Raw genomic sequence first — 24,408 nt, forward strand, 5'->3', positions numbered from 1 at the left:
GTACTAAAGCTACTGTAAAAGGATGAGAGAAGGAAGCAACCGAAGAATCCTCCAAAAAACATGGATGATATCCCTAGCAAAGCCAGCCTTGGCTCTAAACATTTCATCCAGGTTGTAATGTTTACTTGGTCTTCTGTACATACTTTTACTGGAGCTTCCAAAGTGGATCTAACATCCAGCCCCTTGAAAAAAAACACCAGAAAGGGCTTCTGTCCTAGTAGAATGAGCACAAACCGAAGAAGAAAACTGCTTACTGTGAAAATAAGAAGATGTCCTTCAAGAATGCAACTGCAGTCATAACATATGGGTTGTCCTGCCTCAGGCAGCCCTCGGTCGGCCGGATTCCAAAGTCCGGGTCCGACGTCGGCTGATGTCGCATTTCTCTCCGACGTCAGAGCGGCTGGAGTATATAAGCATCAGCCGACGCCATCTTCTTCAGTCTTTCTTGCCGCGCGGTGCCCGAAGCAGAAGCAGTTCGCAAGTGCCGGTCGGTCAGCTCCGGTATTCTTCGATCCGAAGTCATCAAAAAAGCCAAGTACCCCGTTTTTCTTGCCTCAGCCAATGTCAGAAATTACTGAAAAAGTAAATAATTGTTTGTCTTGTGGTAAACAAATACCTCATAAGGATTTCCATTCCTTCTGCCTTCCTTGCCTTGGCCCAGACCACGACGTCTCGGCCTGTGCCGCCTGTGCTCGCTTCAATAAGCGCACTCTCAGGCGCCGGGCGGAGTTCGCTGAAGACTTTTTCGGCGAAAAATACGATTATACAATGCCGTCGGAATTACCGACATCGCAGACTCCTAAAAAACGAAAAGACCGGGACCGACATCCTCGGCCCGCGTCTTCCACTGACACCACGCCAAAACCTACCGCGAGTGCCCCGGTTCCCTCTGAGGCGGTTATTTCACCGCTCCGAACCGAAGATACCGCATTACCGACACCTCCGATGCGGAGACCACACCGACGCCAGTTATTGATTTTCCTCCGGATACTGAAACCGAGGAAATGCCCGAGACCATTGCTGTGGATAAGGTCACTCCTGCACGTGGAGCTGCTAGGCCTCCCATGTCCATGTCTATCAAGGCCTACACACGTGCTAAGGCAGCCAGCAAGACCAAGCGCCTTACTGCTAAAGCCTTACCTCAGCCTACTCCTGAAACACAAATCATGACTATGGCAGCAGACTTAATTTCCATGATCAGAGGTTCCCAGGCCCATCCTGAGAGAGGATCCCAGCCTCCTTCTGATAAGAGGCCCAGGGTTGAGCCCACTGACCCTCTCCCTTCAGATGAAGATTCTGAGGACTCTGTTCACTCCGATAGCCAGGAAGAGCCTTTCCAGACCTATGAAGACTCAGATGCAGAGGACTCCATCCCCTCGGCCTCCCCTCCTGAGGATACTTCTTTTGGGGAAGTTCTGCATTCCATGAGGGAACATTTTAAGTGGCAAGGCCAGGAATATTCTGATTCCAGAAAGCGCCTTCGAACCTTCCTTAAAAAGCCCCAACACAGGCCCTTAGCTATACCTCCTGTGCTTGATGTTTTGGATGATCTGTACTTTGACTCCAGTGTTACCCCTGATACTCTTCCTCCTGCTCCTGCCAAGCCTGACAGATACTATAGGGTCCCAGAAACACATTCTCATTTCTTTAGGGACCATGCTGTTGATTTAGAAACTATTTCACAGGGGCCGAAATGGGTTTCAGCTACCACCTCCAAAAATCCTTTGCCTTCCAACAGGGAAGCTAGGTCATTAGAGATGGGGGAAGAAGGTTTACACCTCCACTACTTTATCTATGAGAGCTCTCAACTGTCTCTTTCATATGTTTCAATATCAGGATTACCTGTTAGATGATTTACAGAAAACGTTGGCCTCTCCTGAACCTTTAGATAGGAAGTCTTTGCAGGAGGCTGTACATAACTCTCAGCAAGTTAGCAATCACTTCCTTCAGTGTGGATATGATGCATTGGAAGCTTCATGTAGGGCAGCTATGACAGGGGCGGTCATTCGTAGACATGCATGGTTAAAAGAACAACCTCTACCAGATCATGTTGAGGCAAAACTTCTTGATGCACCCTTGGAAAAGAACAAGCTTTTTGGTGCTAATGCTAAAGATGTATTAAAGTCCATTGAGGAAAAAGCCAAGTCAGTTCAGACAGTCAAAGATTTCCTCCAGGTTCAGCCACCCAGATTCAGCAGGAATTGGCCTTCACAAACTGGTCCTTTCCTAATCCTGAAAGATTTCAAAGGGCAAAAACAGGCGTGGCGAGGAAGAGGACAATACAGATGTTCCTACAGGGGCGACAATGGCAACCAGCAAACCAAAGAAGTGACACAGGGCTTCTCCTGCCCCACAGGGACAATCCCAATGACTTTCCTCTACTTCCGCTGACCAAGGAGCAAACAGAAGCTCCCTTGGGCGGAAAATTATCTCTGTTTTCAGACAATTGGCACAGATTGACAAAGGACAAATGGATTTTGGACATTATAGACCAAGGCTACAGGTTCCACTTTCATACCTTACCAAGGAAACAAGGCATGCCAAACCTACCACAAAACCAGAGGGCAGAGGCCATCAAGCAAATTTCTCTGCTTGCTCAGATCAAAGCAATAGAAAAGTTCCACAACAAGAACAAGGCCAGGGTTTTACTCAAGACTGTTCCTTGTTCCAAGAAAAGAAACTCAATGGAGACCAATACTGGATTTGTCCGCATTAAACACCTTTCTCATAGTACCAAAGTTCAAAATGCTGACCTTACAGCAACTCCTTCCCATGCTGGGCAAGGGGTCTTGGCTGATTACTCTGGACCTCAAGGAGGCATACCTGCATGTCCCTATCAGACACAGCTGCAGAAGATACCTCAGATTTCTTGCAGGGCCAGAGCATTATCAATTCTCAGCATTGCCATTTGGCTTATCTACTGCCCAGAGTATTCACGAAATGCCTGGCTTCAGTAATTGCTCATTGCAGGCTCCAGGGGATCCAAATTTACCCGTACCTGGACGACTGCCTCATTCAAGCGGATGACAAACTGATTTTGACAAAAAACTTGAATTATGTCATACAATTGCTACAAGCTCTGGGATACACAGTCAACTTCCAAAAGTCAAGACTTCAGCCATCCCAGCAAATAACCATCTTAGGAGCCAAACTAGACACAGCTTCTCAAATGGCTTACCTGACAGAAGACAAGCAAAAGAAGTTAACTCATTATTTCAAAGGTTTGGCAAAGCTCACCCAGATGGCTGCAAGGAGATTCCTACAGGCCCTGGGTTACATGGCATCCTGTATTCTCCTGGTTCCATTAGCAAGACTGCACATGAGAAAGCTTCAATGGTACCTAAAAAGTTTATGGTCTCAACACAGCAACAACCTAGAGACAACCATACTGCTCATTCCATGCCTACAAAAGGAATTTCTATGGTGGGCCTCGGTAAGCCAGGCAAACACAGGTATGTCATTCAAAAAACCTCAAATTACACAAACAATGACCACAGACACCTCAGACCTTGGATGGGGGGGGGGCGCACATGGAGGGCAGATGTATTCAAGGACAATGGTCTCCAAAGGAAACATATCTGCATATCAACCAAAAAGAAATGCTGGCAGTAATGCATGCCATCGAGGCCTTTCGACAGCAACTTCAGCAAGGCCACCTGCTAATACGGACAGACAACACCACTGTCATGTGGTACATAAACAAGCAGGGGGGCACCCATTCTTTACCCCCTTTGCAGACTGACAATGAATCTTTGGGAAAAATCACTGAGCTTAAACATACAGTTGCAATCCCAGTTTGTTCCAGGCAAAGACAAATGTGCTGGCGGACAGCCTAAGCAGGAATTTCCTAGACCCCCACGAGTGGAGGTTACATCCAGAAATCTTCATACGACTCACCTCGACATGGGGCAGGCCAGAAGTAGACCTATTTGCCTCCCACCTCAATCATCATCTACAAAAGTTCTGTTCAAGGACATATCATCCACAAGCATGGAAAATAGATGCTCTCTCATTCAACTGGAACTTCCTAAAAATCTATGCATTCCCACCTCTGCCACTGATGACCACATTATTACTAAAGATCAAAGCAGAGAAGCCCAAGGGGATCCTAATAGCTCCAGACTGGCCAAGACAACACTGGTACCCACTACTATGGAGCATATGTCACAACAAAAAGTGGGCCCTTCCCCAATGGCCCCAACTTTTGACTCAACACAACTTCAAGACAGTACATCCCAACATTCAGACGCTGCAGCTAACAGCTTGGGAGATCCCATGAATAACCTCAATCTATCTATCTCTCCAAGGAAGTTCAGCGGATACTAACAGAAGCCCGAAGACCATCCACCAGAAAGGTTTACTCAGCAAAATGGAAGAGATTCACCATTTGGAATACCAGCAAGGGTCATGATGCATCATTATTGAACATCCCACTCATTCTGGAATATTTGGCAGATATGCTACAGAATGGACTCTCATATTCTTCCATAAAAATACATGCTTCAGCTATTTCAGCTAGATACAACACTGATCCACCTGTGTTTTCACATCCTTTTAGACAATTCCTTAGGGGAATCAAGAATATAAAGCCACCAATAAAGGCTCCAGTACCAGCTTGGGACCTCAACTTTGTCCTAGAAAAACTGACTCTACCCCCCTTTGAGCCAGCAGCTTCGGTGGACTTACAATTTCTCTCATGGAAGACAGCTTTCCTGTTGGCAATTACCTCAGCAAGAAGGGTTTCGGAATTACAGGCCGTAATGGCAATACCACCATTCATAACCTTTCACAGAGACAGGGTCTCCTTACGAACCAACCCTACTTTTCTGCCAAAAGTGGTATCTAGGGTTTCTTTAAATCAAGCAATTCACCTGCCTACTTTCTTTCCCAATCCTAAGAACAAAGGGGAAAGACTGTTGCATACCTTGGACATTCACAGACAACTTCGCTACTACCTGGACAGAACCAAGACCAGTAGGAAGTCTGATCAGCTTTTTGTAGCTTACGCCCCTGGAGTACAAGGAAAAGCAATTTCCAAACAGACTATTTCAAAATGGATTGGGCATTGCATCAGATTCTGTTATTCCTTCCATGGAAAGAGTGTACCAGCCAATGTCAGACCACACTCCACCAGAGCTACAGCCACCTCTACAGCATTCTTAAGAGGGGTGCCTACTAAAGGCATTCTAGAAGCTGCTACATGGAGCTCCATGCATACATTCTCCAAACACTACAACCTCCCTTTATATTCCAGATCCAGAGCAGGCTTTGCTTCGGCAGTCCTGCAGGGATTGATAGCTACACCATCCTTTTCTTAGAGCATACCACCTCCTCCAGCTAAGCTATGGTATTCAAACACGAAACAGATGCCCGTGGAACCCTTGCACGGCCAAACCAATGTATTCAAAAAACGAAAAAAAGGCCAGCAAGTGTTGGCAAATGCCACAAATAAACCAATTAGTTTATTCACATAGGGAGAACAAATCCCCCTATGTCAAAGATGTTTGAAAAAACAAGCAAAAAGACATCAAACCGGTTTTGGCTCCTAAGAGCCTTCTTCAGTGAAATACAAGCAATAAGAAGTCAAAGCAACAATGCAATAGTATATATAGAATGAACCAAACATAAAAAACAATCAGAAAACTGCATTCGAAATTGGTCATTGAGACCAGGTGAGAACAAAGCTCCAAGTTTAACAATCCATTTTCTTTCCTTGGAGCTAAGTAATTCATGCCAATATTGTTTGTCTTTGCATTTCCCCTTAATGCAATCAATAATAACAAATTTGAAAGAAGCTGATGCATGTTTTAAACTGTGTTTGTAAAGTGCATTGATATTACGTTTGTTTTTGATGTCACACAAATGTTCACAAATTCTAAGGCGGAAAGCCCTGGATGTCTGTCCAACATAAAATGCAGAACAGTTACAGGTCACCAAATAGATGACCCACTCAGTGTTGCAATTAGCCCAAAATTTAATGTCAAAGACCTCTGAGGTATTTTTACTACTAAATTCCCTAGTGTTTGAGACCCGAATACAAAAAGAGCAATGTCCACAAGGAATACACCCCACAATGGGTTTGCCTGTCAGGGACAACTGAATGGAAGCAGAGGAGTCAACACCCGCCTTCTTATAATGACTGAATTTAGAACCAATAGTCTGTCCTCGTCTAAATGAGAAGGAACATCGATCTGGAAGAAAGGAGTTTAATTTATGATCAGCCTTGAGCAAATTCCAAAAACAAACGTAATAGCAATGCACTTTACAAACACAGTTTAAAACATGCATCAGCTTCTTTCAAATTTGTTATTATTGATTGCATTAAGGGGAAATGCAAAGACAAACAATATTGGCATGAATTACTTAGCTCCAAGGAAAGAAAATGGATTGTTAAACTTGGAGCTTTGTTCTCACCTGGTCTCAATGACCAATTTTGAATGCAGTTTTCTGATTGGTTTTTATGTTTGGTTCATTCTATATATACTATTGCATTGTTGCTTTGACTTCTTATTGCTTGTATTTCACTGAAGAAGGCTCTTAGGAGCCGAAACCAGTTTGATGTCTTTTTGCTTGTTTTTTCAAACATCTTTGACATAGGGGGATTTGTTCTCCCTGTGTGAATAAACTAATTGGTTTATTTGTGGCATTTGCCAACACTTGCTGGCCTTTTTTTCGTTTTTTTTTCCGTTTTTTGAATACTATGGTATTCAACCCATATGTTATGACTGCAGTTGCATTCTTGAAGGACATAGTACAGTTTTGTACCTACCATAAATGTAGATGTCCGATAGATATGCAACTGCAGTCTGGTTTCCCCTCCCTCCTTCCCCTCTATGCCTTGGGTCCACTCCTATCCCTGTTACTCTTAGCTGGGGATATCTGTTATGGTGCATCTGTTTATTGCTTATTTATTGTCTGGAAACCTATTTTTGTCTTCCAATTTGATTACAGTCTTCATTGGAGGGCACCTGGCATCTGGGGCAAGAAACACTGAAGAAGATGGCATCGGCTGATGCTTATATACTCCAGCCGCTCTGACGTCGGAGAGAAATGCGACACCAGCCGACGTCAGACCCAGACTTTGGAATCCGGCCGACCGAGGGCTGCCTGAGGCAGGACAACCCATATGTTATGACTGCAGTTGCATATCTATCGGACATCTACATTTATGGTAGGTACAAAACTGTACTTTATGCCTTGGAAATCCAAGAAGTGATGGTTTTCTTAGAAATGGCCAAACAGATATTTTTGAGATGAAAAGGGGGGAAAAACAGCTTTTCAGATCTTCTAACTTCTTTAGTTTTATTCACATAATGTCTGAGCTGTCTCTGTAAATATAGAGTATGAAGAATCTTCTTACCAGAATTCTGAGGTGAAAGGGAAAAAATGGAAGGTGAATGAACTGATTTAAGGGACAAGTCATTGACCACCTTGGGCATAAAAGAGATTGTTCTAAAGAGAAACTCTCTCCCTGTGAAAAGTTTAAAAAAAAAAAAGACTCCTCAGCAAAACAATCTTCCAAGTATAGAACTGCAAGGTAGAAGAAGCTTCAGGTCCAAGAGTAGGTTGATTCAATTTTTCTAGAACAAATTTAAGGTCTCAAGGAGATGGAATAGAGATGTGTGTGTGTGTGGGGGGGGTGATTTAATGGGAAGGACACCTTTTAGAAATTAACTTCCAACCTAGAGAAAGAGGCAGATCCAAAGGGTAGACTAGCAGAAATGGCTGACTGTAATTGAGCTATTCACACAGGTAAGAAAGAACAGTAGGAATACCCCTAAAAGAGAGCACGGTTCTTGCCTGTGACACCAATGAGAAAATCTTTTCCATTTACCAATGTAAGAGTTTCTGGTATTGGGCTGTCTGACCTCTTGCAAAAACTGAAGCACATCCTCCGAAAACTGATGTTGAAAAGGAATGAAAACCCTATCACCCAAAGAGTCAAATATAGGGTGAGATGATGAGGGTGAATGAGAGACATCTCGCCCTGTGTGAGGAGATCCATCCTGTTAGGTAACTTGTGGTGATTTCCCCTAGCCAAATGAAATAAGAAGGAGGAACCAATGCCATCTGGTCCAAAACGAAGTCACCAGCAAGATTTTCAGTCTGTCCCATATGATCTTCTGTAAGACCTTTGGTAACAAAGGAAGAGGGGATAAGCATTCTGGGACATCTCTTTCCAGGAAAGACATTTTGTTAACTTTTCGAGCCAGAGGACTCTGCATCCTGGACCAAAACCTGGAAAGTTTCCTAATGTTCATCGTGTTTCACTGTTGCAGTCATTACTCTTGGGTTATCCTGCTGGCAGGCTATCCTCAGTCGGCCAGAATTCCAAAGTCTAGGTCTGGCGTCTGTTGCTGTCGCCTCTTTCCTGACATCAGTGCACCAGGGGTATAAACGATGCAGCCGACGCCATTTTCTTCAGTCTTTCTTGCCGTGTGGTGCCCGAAGCAAAAGCAGTTCGCAAGTGCCGATCGGCCGACTCCAGAGACATTCAAATCCGAATTTCAGAACCGAAGTCTTCATTGAAGCTAAGTACCCCGTTGGGGAAACTTTTTTCTTGCTCCAGACCGATGTCAGAAAAAGTTAACAATTGTATTTCTTGTGGGAAGCAAATGCCTCATAAGGATTTTCACTCTTACTGTATTCCTTGCCTAGGCCCTGATCACAACGTTGCTAGCTGTCGGTTTTATGCTAGATTTAACCAACGCACTATCAAGCGTCAGTTCGATTTTGCATTTCATTACTTTGGCCGAAGATTTAATTATATTATGCCGTCAGACCAGCCGACATCCGGAGTTTACAAAAAACGCAAGGACAAGGAAACGGATAGGCATCCAAAGTCCAAAACCGACGACGAAGCCTCTGTTAGGCCAGTCACTGGTTTGCCAGTTCTCAGTGAGGCCCTTTCGCAGCCCCTGACGCCCGCTACCTCAGAGCCACAGGCCGCTTCCGACTCCCATGTGGAGCCGACTGGGCCTCTGGAAACTCAAGGTAATGGACACTCGGAAATTATTCCCTCAGATGGGTCCGGAGCCGCTGTGTAGGCGTCGGCTTCTGAGGGTGTCTTCAGACCTACACAACTATATATTAAGCCATCTTCAGCTTCAAAGACTAAAGCATCTCTAAAGACAAAGAAACAAGTACAGCATTCTCCTTCTCAGACTTCCATGCCTAAAAAACATGCTCAAAATGGCCAAAGACCTAATTATTTTGATCAGGGGCTCCCATCCCCTCCTGATAAGAGGCCTAGGCAAGAGACAGAGTATGATTCTAATGATCAGGTTTCTATTTCCTCTGATTCCTCTTCTGAACAGGATTACTTCATGCTTCCCTATGAGGATTCTGATGCTGAAGAATCCATTCCTTCAGCCTTTCCTCCTGAGGATTATTCTTTTGGGGAAACCCTGCATACCATGAGGGAGCATTTCCACTGGGAGAGCCAAGATTATTCTGAATCTAAGAAAAGGCTGAGAGACTTTCTGCTACTTCCTCAGCACTGACCCCTTGCTATTCCACCTGTTCTGGACATTGTAGATGTATTTTCAGAGTCCGGCCTGTCCCCTGACTCTCTACTCCCCTGCACCTACTAAGCCAGACAGATACTACAGGGTCCCGGATTCTCATACATTCTTATATAAAAACCCCGTTGCTGACCCAGAAACTATATCTCACGGTCCCAAAGGGGTTAAAACTTCCACTGCAAAAAAACCCTGTCCCCTCTGATAGAGATTCTAGGGCTCTAGACAGATGAGGGAAAAAGTCTACACTTCTGCTACCCTGGCTGTAAGGGCTTTAAATTGTCAGTTTCATATGCTTAAATATCAGCAATATTTAATGTCACTGCTTAAACAGAAAATGTTGACAAATACTGAATGTTCAGAGAACAAGGAATTGCAGGATTTATTGTTTGCAGCTGAACAAGTGGGAAAGCATACTTTGCAATGTGGTTGATTCACTGGAGGCCTTTTGCAGGGCCGCTGTTACAGGTTCTGTTATTAGGAGGCATGCTTGGTTAAAGGAACAGAATCTGCCTGATCATGTTAAAGCAAAATTATTAGATGCACCATTACAGCATAATACTTTTGTTTGGTACTAAAGCAGAAGAGGTGTTGAAATAAATGGAGGATAAAGCAAAATCCATGCAGACAGTCAAGGATTTCTTACAGGTACAGCCACCTAGGTTTAGCAGGAACTGGCCCTCTAAAACTTGGTCCTTTCCAGTGTCAGACAGACCACAAAGAGGCAGATACAGGCGTCCCAGAGGCAAATCTCAGCCTTAAGGCTCATACAGGCCTAAACAGTGGGGTGGTCCTACCTCCAAAAGCGAAGACGACAAATCACAACCTTACAGGAAACAGTCCCAGTGACTTTCCTCTACCAGATCCAAGCACTTCTCATTTGGCAGCCCTCTTAGGGGGAAAACTAGCACTTTTTTCATCAAATTGGCAAATGATTACCCAAGACAAATGGGTCCTGAACATAGTGTCCCAAGGCTACAGGTTCCATTTTCACACCATACCAAGGTCAAAAGGTATGCCAGACCTGCCACACAATCAATGGGCAGAGGCACAAAAACAAATCACAGCCCTCATGGACATGAGGGCCATTCAGCAAGTACCACAACAAGAGTAGGGGCAAGGATTTTACTCCAGACTTTTTCTAGTACCCAGAAAGGACAAAACCTGGAGACCAATAATGGACCTGTCTATACTAAATACGTTTCTGGAAGTTCCAAAATTCAAGAGGTTGACTCTACAGCAGCTACTGCCCATGCTGGGCAAGATGGCTTGGCTCGTAACTTTAGACCTAAAAGAGGCATACCTGCATGTCCCAATCAGACAGTCTTGCAGAAGATACCTCAGATTCATAGCTGGCTCAGTGCATTACCAATTTTCTGCACTGCCCTTTGGCTTATCTACTGTGCCCAGGGTCTTCACAAAATGCCTGGCACCAGTAATTGCGTTTTGCAGACAAAAAGGCATTCAAATATATCCCTACTTGGACGACTGCCTAATTCAAGCAGAGAACAAAGACATTCTTCTGAAGCATCTGGCGTTTGTAAAAAGGTTACTAATTGGCCTAGGGTACACAGTAAACGAAAAACAATCAAAACTAGTGCCCTCTTGAGATAATATTCCTGGGTGGAAGCTTAAATACAACTACCCAGATGGCTTATCTCACGCCAGACAAACAAAAGCAACGGACTACTTACTTCAAGAAATTGGCAACAAAAACCCACTTACCTGCAAGGAAAATCCTGCAGGCCTTGGGTTTCATGGCATCTTGCATTCTACTAATTCCATATGCCAGACTGCATATGAGGAAACTACAATTGTATCTAAAAAGCGTTTGGACTGAGCATTGCCACAGCCTGGAGATAGAAATTGCACTCATTCCCTGCCTGCAACAGGAGTTTCGATGGTGAGCAGAAGCCTGTCACCACAACAAGGGTCTGCCAATCAGGTTACCCACAGCCAAGCAAACACTGACAACGGATGCATCAGACTATGCCTGGGGGGGCCATATGGCAGGAAAATGTATTCAGGGCACATGGCCTGCAAACCAGATGCATCTTCACATCAACCAAAAAGAGATGCTAGCTGTTCAAAATGCCCTGACAGCTTTCAAGGACCTGCTTCATCCAGGACAGTTACTGATAAAGACAGACAACAACTACGGTCATGTGGTACATAAACAAGCAGGGAGGTAGACATTCCTACCCTCTCTGCAGACAAGCAATTACCTTATGGGACAAAGCATTGGCTTTTCAGGTTCACCTGCAAGCACAATTACTGCCAGGAATAACGAATACTTTGGCAGACGAACTAAGCAGAAACCTCATGGATCCCCACAAATGGAAACTGGATCCCCAAGTCTTCAGCATGATAAGGAAATGGGGATGCCTAGACATAGATCTGTTTGCCTCCCCTCACAACTGCCAATTGCAGAAATATTGCACAAGGATTTATCCCAAGCAAGCAAGGAAAGTGGACGCCCTATCCTTAAGCTGGAAAAATCTAACGATATATGCTTTTCCCCCACTACCTCTCCTTCCCCAGGGTACTGCTAAAGGTCAGACAAGAGAAGCCAAAAATGATATTGATTGCACCAGACTGGCCATGCCAGCACTGGTACCCAATCTTAAAGAGCTTGTCTCAAGGTCCAGCATGGATATTGCCTCAAACTCCTCACTTGCTGACCCAACAAAACAATCAGATCCTGCACGGCCAACTCAGGACCTTAAATCTGGCAGCATGGCGGATAATGTAGCCATTCAGAACACTCCTCTTTCAAAAGCTGTTATGGATGTTATCTTGGAGGCCCAGTACCAGAAAATCTTATGCAGAAATGTGGAAGAGATTCTGTGTTTGGAACCAGGAACAAGGCAGTGACACGTGTGTACCAAATATCCCTCAGATTTTACAATACCTAACTGAGATGCTAAACAAAGGCCTTTCTTTCTCATCAATTAAGATTCATGCCTGTGCCATATCAGCCCATTACAATACGGAACCACCTATCTTTTCTCATCCTTTAGTAAGGCAGTACCTCAGAGGGGCCAAAAACATAAGACCTGCAGGGAGAGCACCAATTCCGGCCTTGAACCTCAATTATGTTTTGGAAAAACTGACACTCCCTCCTTTCGAACCAGCATCAACAGCAGATATAAAATTCTTAACCTGGAAAACAGCTCTACTCCTAGCAATAACATCTGCAAGGCAAGTCTCAGTTACAAGCACTCATGGCTGTGGAACCGTTCATCATTTTTCATCCAGACAGGGTTTCTCTGAGGATAAACCCTACATTTATGCCTAAGGTGGTGTCCAGTGTGGCCCTTAACTAAACCATTCACTTGCCTACCTTTTATCCTAATCCACAGAACAAGGGTGAGAAAATTCTGCTTTCTTTGGACACAGGCAGTTACGCTTCTACTTAGACAGAACTAAAGCTTTCAGAAAGACTGAGCAACTTTTAGTGTCATATGCCGCAGGATCACAAGGAAAAGCTATCTCAAAATAGACTATTTCTAAATGGATAGGCCATTGCATCCGTTTTTGCTATTTTCAACATGGCAAATAGGTGCCTAAGGGCATTGGGCCTCATTCCACCAGAGCAGCAGACACTTCAGCAGCCTTCTTCAGAGGAGTACCAACCAAAGATATCTTAGAGGCTGCAACTTGGAGTTCAGTGCACACCGTCACAAAGCACTACCACTTACCTCTTTACTCTAAGTCCAGAGCAGGCTTTGCCACTGCAGTTCTGCAGGGCCTCATAGCCTCTCCTAACCCTATTTAGCCCAGCCGCCCTTCCTCAGCTTTGGGATTCAACCCAAGAGTAATGACTGCAACAGTGAAACACAATGAACATACTACAGTTGTGTACCTACCATAAATGTAGATGTTCGAATGTATTCATCGTTGCAGTCCAGGTTATCCACCCACCATCCCCCTTTTCTTTGCTGGGACTTATCTGCACTTCTCTATCCTATACAACCTATTTGGTGTATTTGCTTGTAGATGAAGGAAATGTTATTTTTGTGCATGCATTTTTATTGGCATATTTTTCAGCCTACCAGTTTGGGGGCACCTGACATCTGGGGCAAGAAAAACTGAAGAAAATGGCGTCTGCTGCATCTTTTATACCCCTGGTGCACTGACATTAGGGAAGAGGCGACAGCAACTGACGCCGGACCTAGGCTTTGGAATTCTGGCCGACTGAGGGTAGTCTGCCAGCAGGATAACCCAAGATTAATGACTACAACAGTGAATACACTCGAACATCTACATTTATGGTAGGTACACAACTGTACTTTCAGAGGGAAGGGAAATAGATCTGCTTGAGGAGTGCCCAATCAACAGATAGTGTCTAGGAAAACCTCCTATGAAGCATCTGTTCTTGAGGATCTGCACTGGACCTGCTAATGTCTGCCACAAGATTGTGCTTTGAGGAAATGTAAACAACCTGAAGGATCAGATGGTAGATAGCAAATTTCCAAACCAGAAAAGCTGGTCTGCAAAAAAGTTGCGTCTTTGTGCCTCCCTGTTTGTTTCTGTATTATATTTCAGTGTAAACTCGGAGAAGAATGGAACCCAGAAGGAATGCAGGTCTGATGAGCCAAAAGCAGAGCTCTAATCTTCTCTATGTTGATGTGGTCCTCTAGTTGTTGTGGAGACCACGCTCCCTAGACCCTGATTGTTGGAAGAAGCCCTCAGTCCTAGATTTGAAGCATCTGTATATAGCGCCTGAGTAGAGGAAAGAGCTTGTAAAGGTAGGCTTGGATTCAGAGATATCTGCTGAATCCACTACAGAAATTCCTGTCTGAGACCAGGCAAAAAAAGGAATGGGGGAATTCTAGAGGGCTACAATATTGAAGCCAGATTGCCTTTAAATGTCAATGAAGCTTCTTTGTGTAGAGTCTGGTGAAAGCAACCATAGGAATTGTGGAAGTCATGTACCCCGGAGCCCACAGAAATTCTCTTGCAGACACCACAAGTAGAGGAAGAAAAGACTGGAAGAAAGTTGTCAAGAAAATGACCTTGGGAGGGAGAAGAAAAGCCAACTTAGGCAAGGGTCTAAATCCTGTATCCCAGAAAAACTTTATCCCTTGAATTAAAAAAGATTTTTTTGAGACAGAGGGTGAACTTGACACCTTGCAGCAGAAGCACATTAAAGTCAAAATTCTGAAGAAGAAGCCTGAATGAGAAAGTTGTTCAGATAGGGAAAATCTGGATACCATGAAACTAATAACCAGAGTCAGACATTGGGTAAAGACTCTTGGACTTGTCGAAAGAACAAAAGGCAAAGAAGAGAACTGATGTGAGGAAGAAGCCAGGAACTATAAAAATTTCCTGAATAGAAGGTGAATAGGAATAGTAACTTTTTTGTATTATGGAAAGAACCCAGAAGTCTCTGGTGATCTGCTGTCCGGTGGGGTAAGACAGTTAGCTGGAGGGGAAAGAGGAATCTGGCTGAGTGCCAGGGAAGAGTAAACATCGAGTAAAACCAGATTTGTCAGTCAAAGATGGTTTTTGACCCCTAGAATCCTGAGCAGGTTTATCAGAAGATTTCTTACCTCTAAAAGGAGGCTTCTGTTTATGTATAAAGGAAAAAAATAGAAGGATAATTCCTTTGAAACTTAGGAATAGAGGAAGGCAAGATCTGATTGAGGTCCTGCAGTAATTTACCTTTTGTCTTGTAAGATTTTGAAAAGCTTTGCAGCTGCAGAACCAAATTATGGGAGTCCAAGTGTGAGTCCTTTGGCTTTTATGTCATCATAAAGAGATTGCATCTTAATCCAGGAGTACCTGTGTAAAACATTACAGCTGAGTGCTCCTCCAGGCGTCTTCTGCAGTTAACTCCTACTGCTCCTCTAGGCATCAAATATTGATCATATTTGCATTAATAATTCCAAAACCATGTTTCTTACAAGGTACCAGGATATTTTGTCTTGAAGCATATGTGATGGCAAACACAAATGTATTGATATTTGACTTCTCTTAATGAGTATTTTCTAGAACTGTAAGGTGATAACTTCATTTTTTAAAGGCTTAAGCCACGCCTACTAGGAGTTAAAGGCATACACTCAAAAGAGTTGTACCAGAGGGAATGAGTTAATCAGGGAAATTCTATCCTCAAATTCCAGTGTGAGCTGCTCAGTTCTGGCTTAGCATATACCTTTCTTAAGGTGCATTTGTCAGCAATTTCAGCTTCTTACCTGTGAATCTATTTCTTTTGTCATACTTTGAGGCCATGCAGTTCTGAAAAAGGTATCCTCCATTCCAGGACTCCCAGAAAATCTATTCCTTCTTCCTGAGACCTGAATTATGTTTTGTAGAAATTGACTTTACCACCTTTTGAACCTGCTTCTTCTGCTTCCCTAAAACACTGTACATGGAAAATGGTTCTTGTATCCTTAACATCTATTGCAACTTTTTTTTAGTTTTCCACAAAGATTATTCCTTATAACTAAACTGTTCCTTATACTTAATGTGGGCAGTGAAATGTATCTGAATCGGTTACCTCCCTGCATTTTTCCTAACGCTCAAACTAAAGGAGAAAGGATTCATTTGCTAGATGTACACAGACAAATAATATTTTATTTGGACAAGACCAAAGAAATTAGAATAGCTGAGCAATTGTTTGTTTTTATGGGTAAAAGTCAAGGTCTTCCAATATGAATCTGTGAAACTATACAGACAGACATTTCTAGATTGTTTTCTTTTGCTATTTCCTTTTGTTATTCATTTCGTGGAAAATCCCTGCAAGGGCATATTAAACTTTACCTTAGAGGGACTGTTAACTTCTTCAGGGCCTTTTTTCAAAGGAAGTGACTCCAGATTTATCTTGGAGGCAGCTGTCATTCATAATTTTGTCAAACATTACAAATTTTTTTAGAGCCAGGACTAGGTTTGACAGAACCATGCTTCAATGGTTACTGGACTTCAGTGCAGATTGTTACCCCATCCCAGTCTACCTAAAAGCTTTGGGAATTGTCTCATTACTGCAGCAGTGAACTAATGATTAACATATTACAGTTGTGTAAGAATTTCCCAGCAGTCTATATTTAAATAGATCACTGTTGCAGTATATGCACCCTCCCTCCACCTGATTTGTGTCAGCAGATTGACCACCTTTTTCTACAGTGATAATTCACTAAAAAAAAATGCCAAGACAATTTTCAACGAACCTCAGATGTAAGTTATTTTTTCCAGGGAGGTAAGCAACCTCAAAACTTAAACTCTGTGGTCACTCAGTGGCGAAAAAAGAAAACTCCTCACTCAGCAAAAGCTCTTTTGGCTGTTTTTGTTCAGTGGATCAGCAGTCACCTAAACAGTTGACGATCCACTGTCATGCTCCCCATCCACCACCCTTCTTAATTTTTTTTTCTGTAGTCTGATATTGAAACCCCATTTACTATTCCTTACCTCTGTATGTTTTATTTTATCTGTATCTGTCCACTTTATAGCTTGCCTCAGTGCATCACTGGGGCAAGAAAGTTCTGAGGATTTTCTCTGTCATATGTCCCTTAATTACCAAGTCAAGTCCTTGATCCTAAGTCTAATGTTGGATGAACGGTGTGTGAGAAAGGAGACTAAGGTTTGGTATACCGGACAGATGTATGGTATCCTTGGCAAGATATGTAATGTCTCTCAGTATTAATGCAACAGTGACTTGTTTAAACATTTACGGTTATGGTAAGTTGTTCCACAACAGTACTTTGTAAGTACCCTCATCTCATGTTTTGAAGTTCCATTATGCTTCCCAAGTCCACTTGTTACATTAGCTGCATTTGCTTGTCTGTATGCTAGACTTCCTTATTTGTGTGTGGCTTGAGATTGCAGCTTTTACACAGTGATGTCTGATTGTTGAAAATGATGAAGCCAGGGACATATGACTTTCAAGCAAGTCCCATGCTTTTTGTTCCTACAGCAAGAATTTTCTCTTCAAATGATTACCGCTGCGATGAATATATGTGTGCATCTATACTTTAGAGTAAGATGCCTTGAAATGTGTAAAGATAGTTTTCAGGTACTGTTAGAACTTGTTACATTTATTCTTAAGTGAATGATCTTCCTCATTGCTTCCCCTATGTCTCTGTTTGCCTGATTTAGTAACTTTATGTTCTGTATTTTAATAGGGAATCATGGCTCGAGTGTATGAGACTTTTGTGATGCTTCTACTGCTAACACTTTTAGTTCTGGGCATCGTCTGGGTGGCTTCTGCAATTATTGACAGTACAGCTAGCAAGGAATCTCTGTATGGTAGGTATATCTGTATTAAAACACTGTATTAAGCTCAGTGGTTTACCTATCTTTTCATAATCTGTGATTATAATTAACCTTAAAGTTGCTGCTTTCTTAATAGTAATATTTTACTGTAAGTGGTTACGCTGTGTGTGTGTCTGTTCTGTGCGCGTCTGTTCTGCGTGCATGTGTGTGTGTGCGTCTGTTCTGCGTGCATGTGTGTGTGTGCGTCTGTTCTGCGTGCATGTGTGTGTGTGCGTCTGTTCTGTGTGTGTGCGTCTGTTCTGTGTGTGTGTGTGCGTCTGTTCTGTGTGTGTGTGTGCGTCTGTTCTGTGTGTGTGTGTGCGTCTGTTCTGTGTGTGTGTGTGCGTCTGTTCTGTGTGTGTGCGTCTGTTCTGTGTGTGTGCGTCTGTTCTGTGTGTGTGTGCGTCTGTTCTGTGTGTGTGTGCGTCTGTTCTGTGTGTGTGTGTGTGCGCGTCTGTTCTGTGTGTGTGTGTGCGTCTGTTCTGTGTGTGTGCGTCTGTTCTGTGTGTGTGTGCGTCTGTTCTGTGTGTGTGTGTGCGTCTGTTCTGTGTGTGTGTGTGCGTCTGTTCTGTGTGTGTGTGTGTGTGTGTGTGTGTGTGCGTCTGTTCTGTGTGTGTGTGCGTCTGTTCTGTGTGTGTGTGTGTGTCTGTTCTGTGTGTGTGTGTGCACGTCTGTTCTGTGTGTGTGTGCGCGTCTGTTCTGTGTGTGTGTGTGCGCGTCTGTTCTGTGTGTGTGTGTGCGCGTCTGTTCTGTGTGTGTGTGTGCGCGTCTGTTCTGTGTGTGTGCGCGCGTCTGTTCTGTGTGTGTGCGCGCGTCTGTTCTGTGTGTGTGCGCGCGTCTGTTCTGTGTGTGTGTGTGCGTCTGTTCTGTGTGTGTGTGCGTCTGTTCTGTGTGTGTGCGCGTCTGCTCTGTGTGTGTGTGTATTATGTGTGTCTGTTCTGTGTGTGTGTGTTCTGTTCTGTTCTGTGTGTGTGTGTGTGTGTGTTCTGTGCGTGTGTGTGTGTATGTGTGTGTGTCCTGTGTGTCTGTCCTCTCTGTGTGTGTGTGTGTGTGTGTGTGTGTGCGCGCGTCTGTTCTGTGTGTGTGTGTGCGCGCGTCTGTTCTGTGTGTGTGTGTGTGCGCGTCTGTTCTCTGTGTGTGTGTCTGTCTGTTCTCTGTGTGTGTGTCTGTTCTGTGTGTGCGCGCGTCTGTTCTGTGTGCGCATGTCTGTTCTGTGGGTGTGCGCATGTCTGATGTCCTTCAAGAATGCAACTGCAGTCATAATATGTGGGTTGTCCTGCCTCAGGCAGCCCTCGGTCGGCCGGATTCCAAAGTCTGGGTCCGACGTTGGCTGATGTCGCATTTCTCTCCGACGTCAGAGCGGCTGGAGTATATAAGCATCAGCCGACGCCATTTTCTTCAGTCTTTCTTGCCGCGCGGTGCCCAAAGCAGAAGCAGTTCGCAAGTGCCGGTCGGTCAGCTCCTGTATTCTACGATACCGAAGTCATCAAAAAAGCTAAGTACCCCGTTGGGGACTTTTTCTTGCCTCAGCCGATGTCAGAAATTACTGAAAAAGTTAACAATTGTCTTTTTTGTGGTAAACAAATACCTCATAAGGATTTCCACTCTTACTGCCTCCCTTGCCTGGGCCCAGACCACGACGTCTCGGCCTGTGTAGCCTGTGCTCGCTTCAACAAGCGCACTCTCAGGCGCCGGGCGGAGTTCGCTGAAGATTTTTTCGGTGATAAATTTGCTTACACCATGCCGTCGGACCTTCCGACATCGCAAACTCCCAAAAGCGAAAAGACCGGGACCGACATCCTCGGCCCGCGTCTACCTCCGACTCCACGCCAAAACCTAGCGCGAGTGCTCCGGTTCCCTCTGAGACGGTCTCTCCACCGCTCCGAACTGAAGACACCGCATTACCGACGACTCCGATTCCAGATATTACACCGCCAGTTATAGACCTTCCTCCGGATACCGAAACTGAGGAAATGCCCGAGACCATTGCTGTAGACAAGGTCACTCCTGCACGTGGAGCTGCCAGGCCTCCTATGGCCATGTCTATTGAGGCCTACACTAGGGCTAAGGCAGCCAGCAAAACAAAGCATATTGCTTCCAAATCCTTACCTCAGCCGACTCCGGAGACACAAATTATGTCCATGGCTGCTGATTTAATTTCCATGATCAGAGGTTCACAGGCCCATCCTGAGAGAGCATCCCAGCTTCCTCCTGATAAAAGGCCCAGGGTTGAACCCTCTGACCCTTCTCCTTCAGATGAAGACTCTGAGGGCTCTGTCCACTCTGATAGCCAGGAAGAGCTCTTCCAGACCTATGAGGACTCGGATGCAGAAGATTCCATACCTTGGCCTCCCTCCTGAGGATATTTCCTTTGGGGAAGTTCTGCACACCATGAGGGAACATTTCAAGTGGCAGGGTCAGGAATATTCTGATTCTAGAAGCTTAGGACTTTCCTTAAGAAGCCTCAGCACAGGCCTTTAGCTATTCCTCCTGTACTTGATGTTCTGGATGATTTGTATTCTGATTCTAGTGCTACCCCTGATTCTCTTCCTCCTGCTCCAGCCAAGCCAGACAGGTATTACAGGGTCCCAGAAACTCATTCCCATTTATTCAGGGCCCATACTGCTGATTTGGAAACTATTTCACAGGGGCCTAAAGGAGTTTCAGCCTCCACCTCAAAAAATCCTTTGCCCTCCAACAGGGAAGCAAGGTCATCAGAGAGATGGGGTAAAAAGGTTTACACATCCACTACCTTATCTATGAGAGCTTTAAATTGCCTTTTTCATATGTTCCAATATCAGGATTATCTCTTAGAAGATTTACAAAAAACATTAGCTTCTCCTGATCCTTTAGACAGGAAGACTTTGCAGGAAGCTGTACATAACGCTCAGCAAGTAAGCAATCACTTCCTGCAGTGTGGATATGATGCACTGGAAGCTTCATGTAGGGCAGGTATGACAGGGGCAGTGATGTGTAGACATGCTTGGTTAAAAGATCAACCTCTACCAGATCATGTAAAAGCAAAACTTCTAGATGCACCTTTGGAAAGAACAAGCTTTTGGTGCAAATGCTAAGGATGTGTTAAAGACCATCGAAGAAAAAGCAAAATCAGTTCAGACTGTGAAAGATTTCCTCCAGGTTCAACCCCCCAGATTCAGTAGGAATTGGCCTTCAAAAAACTGGTCCTTTCCTAATCCAGAAAAGTTTCAAAGGGGTAAGAACAGACGTGGCCGAGGAAGAGGCCAATACAGAGGCCCTTACAGGGGACGACAATGGCAGCCAGGAAACCAAAGAAGTGACGCAGGGGTTTCACCTGCTCAACAACCACAAACTCAATGACTTTCCTCTACTACCGCCTACCAGGGAACAACTAGAAGCTCCCTTGGGCGGGAAATTATCTCTGTTTGGCACAGACTGACAAAGGACAAATGGATTTTGGACATTCTAGACCGAGGGTACAGGTTTCATTTTCATACCTTACCAAGAAAACAAGGCATGCCAAATCTACCACAACATCAAAGGGCAGAGGCTATCAAGCAAATCACTCTGCTGAATCGAATGAAAGCAATAGAAAGAGTTCCACAACAAGAACAAGAACAGGGGTTTTACTCAAGACTGTTCCTTGTTCCAAAAAAAGAATCTCAATGGAGACCAATACTGGACTTGTCCGCATTAAACACCTTTCTCATAGTACCAAAGTTCAAAATGCTGACTCTACAGCAACTCCTTCCCATGCTGGGCAAGGAGTCGTGGCTGATTACTCTGGACCTCAAGGAGGCATACCTGCATGTCCCTATCAGACACCGCTGCAGAATATACCTCAGATTTATTGCAGGGCCAGAGCATTATCAATTCTCAGCATTGCCATTTGGCTTATCTACTGCGCCCAGAGTATTTACAAAGTGCCTGGCTTCAGTAATTGCTCATTGCAGGCTCCAGGGTATACATATATACCCATACCTGGACGACTGCCTCATACAAGCGGACGACAAATTGATGTTGACAAAAAAACCTGGATTATGTCATACGATTACTTCAAGCTCTGGGATACACAGTCATCTTCCAAAAGTCAAGACTGCAGCCATCCCAGCAAATAATCTTCTTAGGAGCCAAACTAGACACAGCCTCTCAGATGGCTTACCTGACAGAAGACAAGCAAGAGAAATTAACTCAATACTTCAAAGGTTTAGCAAAACTCACCCAGATGACTGCAAGGAGATTCCTACAGGCCCTGGGTTACATGGCATCCTGCATTCTACTGGTTCCATTAGCAAAACTACACATGAGAAAGCTTCAATGGTACCTAAAAGCATTTGGTCTCAACACAGCAACAACTTGGAGACAATCATACCACTCATTCCATGCCTACAAAAGGAATTCCTATGGTGGGCCTCGGTGAGCCAGGAAAACACAGGTATGTCATTCAAAAAACCACAGATAACACAGACCATGACTACAGATGCCTCAGACCTTGGATGGGGGGCACACATGGAAGGCAGGTGTATACAAGGACAATGGTCTCCAAAGGAAACACATCTGCATATAAACCAAAAGGAAATGCTGGCAGTAATGCATGCTATCGAGGCTTTTCAACACCAGCTCCAGCAAGGCCATTTAATGATACGGACAGACAACACCACTGTGATGTGGTACATAAACAAGCAGGGGGGCACCCACTCTTACCCCCTTTGCAGACTAACAATGCAGCTTTGGGAGAAATCACTGAGTCTAAACATCCAGTTACAATCCCAGTTTGTTCCAGGAAAAGACAATGTGTTGGCGGACAGCCTAAGCAGGAATTTCACAGATCCACACGAGTGGAGGTTACATCCGAAGGCTTTCAGACAATTCACTTCGACATGGGGCAAGCCAGAAGTGGACCTATTTGCCTCTCACCTCAATCATCTTCTACCAAAATTTTGCACAAGGACTTACCATCCAAAGGCTTGGAAAATAGATGCCCTTTCATTCAACTGGAACTCCCTAGCAATCTATGCATTCCCACCTCTGCCACTGATGACCTCAGTATTACTAAAGATCAAAGCAGAGAAGCCCAAGGGAATCATAATAGCTCCGGATTGGCCAAGACAACACTGGTACCCACTACTACGGAGCATATGTCACACCAGGAGGTGGGCCCTCCCTCAGTGGCCTCTTCTTTTGACTCAACACAATTTCGAAACACTGCATCCCAACCTTCAGACACTGCAGTTAACAGCCTGGGAGATCCCATAAATAACTTCAGCTTATCTCTCTCCAAGGAAGTTCAGCGGATACTAACAGAGGCTCGAAGACCATCCACCAGAAAGGTTTACTTAGCAAAGTGGAAAAGATTCAGCAATTGGAATACCAGCAAGGGACATGATGCATCATTACCGAACATCCCACTCATCTTGGAATATTTGGCGGATATGTTACAGAGCGGCCTCTCATATTCTTCAATAAAGATACATGCATCTGCTATTTCAGCTAGATACAACACGGATCCTCCTGTTTTCTCTCACCCCTTACTAAGACAATTCCTCAGGGGAATCAAGAACATTAAGCCACCAAGAAAGGCCCCAGTGCCAGCCTGGGACCTCAATTTTGTCTTAGAAAAACTGACTCTACCTCCTTTTGAGCCAGCAGCTTCAGTTGACTTGCAATTTCTCTCATGGAAAACAGCTTTCCTGTTGGCAATTACCTCAGCAAGAAGGGTTTGAGCTACAGGCCCTAATGGCAATACCACCCTTTATTATTTTCCACAGAGACAGGGTTTCATTAAGGACCAACCCTACTTTTATGCCAAAGGTGGTATCTAGGGTTTCTCTAAATCAAGCCATTCATCTGCCTGCTTTCTTCCCCAATCCTGAGAATAAGGGGGAAAGACTTTTGCATACCTTGGACATTCATGGACAGCTTCGATACTACCTGGACAGAACCAAGGCCAGTAGGAAGTCTGAACAGCTTTTTGTAGCTTACGCCCCTGCAGTCCAAGGAAAAGCAATTTCAAAACAGACTATTTCTAAATGGATTGGACATTGCATCAGATTCTGTTATTCCTTTCATGGGAAGACTGTTCCAGCCTATGTCAGACCACATTCCACCAGAGCTACAGCCACCACTACAGCATTTGTAAGAGGGGTGCCTACAAAGGACATTCTAGAAGCTGCTACATGGAGCTCCGTGCATACATTCTCTAAACACTACAATCTCCCTCTATATTCCAGATCCAGAGCAGGCTTTGCTTCGGCAGTCCTGCAGGGTTTGATTGCCACACCATCTCTTTCCTAGAGCATACCTCCTCCCCCAGCTAAGCTATGGTATTCTACCCACATGTTATGACTGCAGTTGCATTCTTGAAGGACATAGTACAGTTTTGTACCTACCATAAATGTAGATGTCCGATAGACATGCAACTGCAGTCAATTTCCCTCCCTCCATACCCCTCTATGCCTAGGGTCCTCCTATCCCCCTTACTCTTAGCTGGGGATATCTGTTATGGTGTATTTGTTTTATTGCTCATGTATTTGTTTGGAATCCTGTTTTTGTCTTCCAATTGGATTACAGCCTTCCTTGGAGGGCACCTGGCATCTGGGGCAAGACACACTGAAGAAAATGGCGTCGGCTGATGCTTATATACTCCAGCCGCTCTGAC

General features: G+C 44.4%; 1 protein-coding gene across 1 annotated transcript in view; it reads left to right on the plus strand.

Annotated features, from left to right (window-relative positions):
- The window catches only part of LMBR1L (limb development membrane protein 1 like), a 1,236,065-nt gene that overhangs the window by 514,700 nt on the left and 696,957 nt on the right, over nucleotides 1-24,408 (plus strand). The window contains exon 5 of the mRNA XM_044082192.1: nucleotides 17,642-17,765. Coding sequence (XP_043938127.1) covers nucleotides 17,642-17,765 — 124 coding nt within the window. The remainder of the gene's footprint in view (nucleotides 1-17,641; nucleotides 17,766-24,408) is intronic.

This window comes from Protopterus annectens, chromosome 9.part0 (genome assembly GCF_019279795.1).
Source record: "Protopterus annectens isolate FY-2018-M chromosome 9.part0, PAN1.0, whole genome shotgun sequence".
NCBI lineage: Eukaryota > Metazoa > Chordata > Ceratodontiformes > Protopteridae > Protopterus > Protopterus annectens.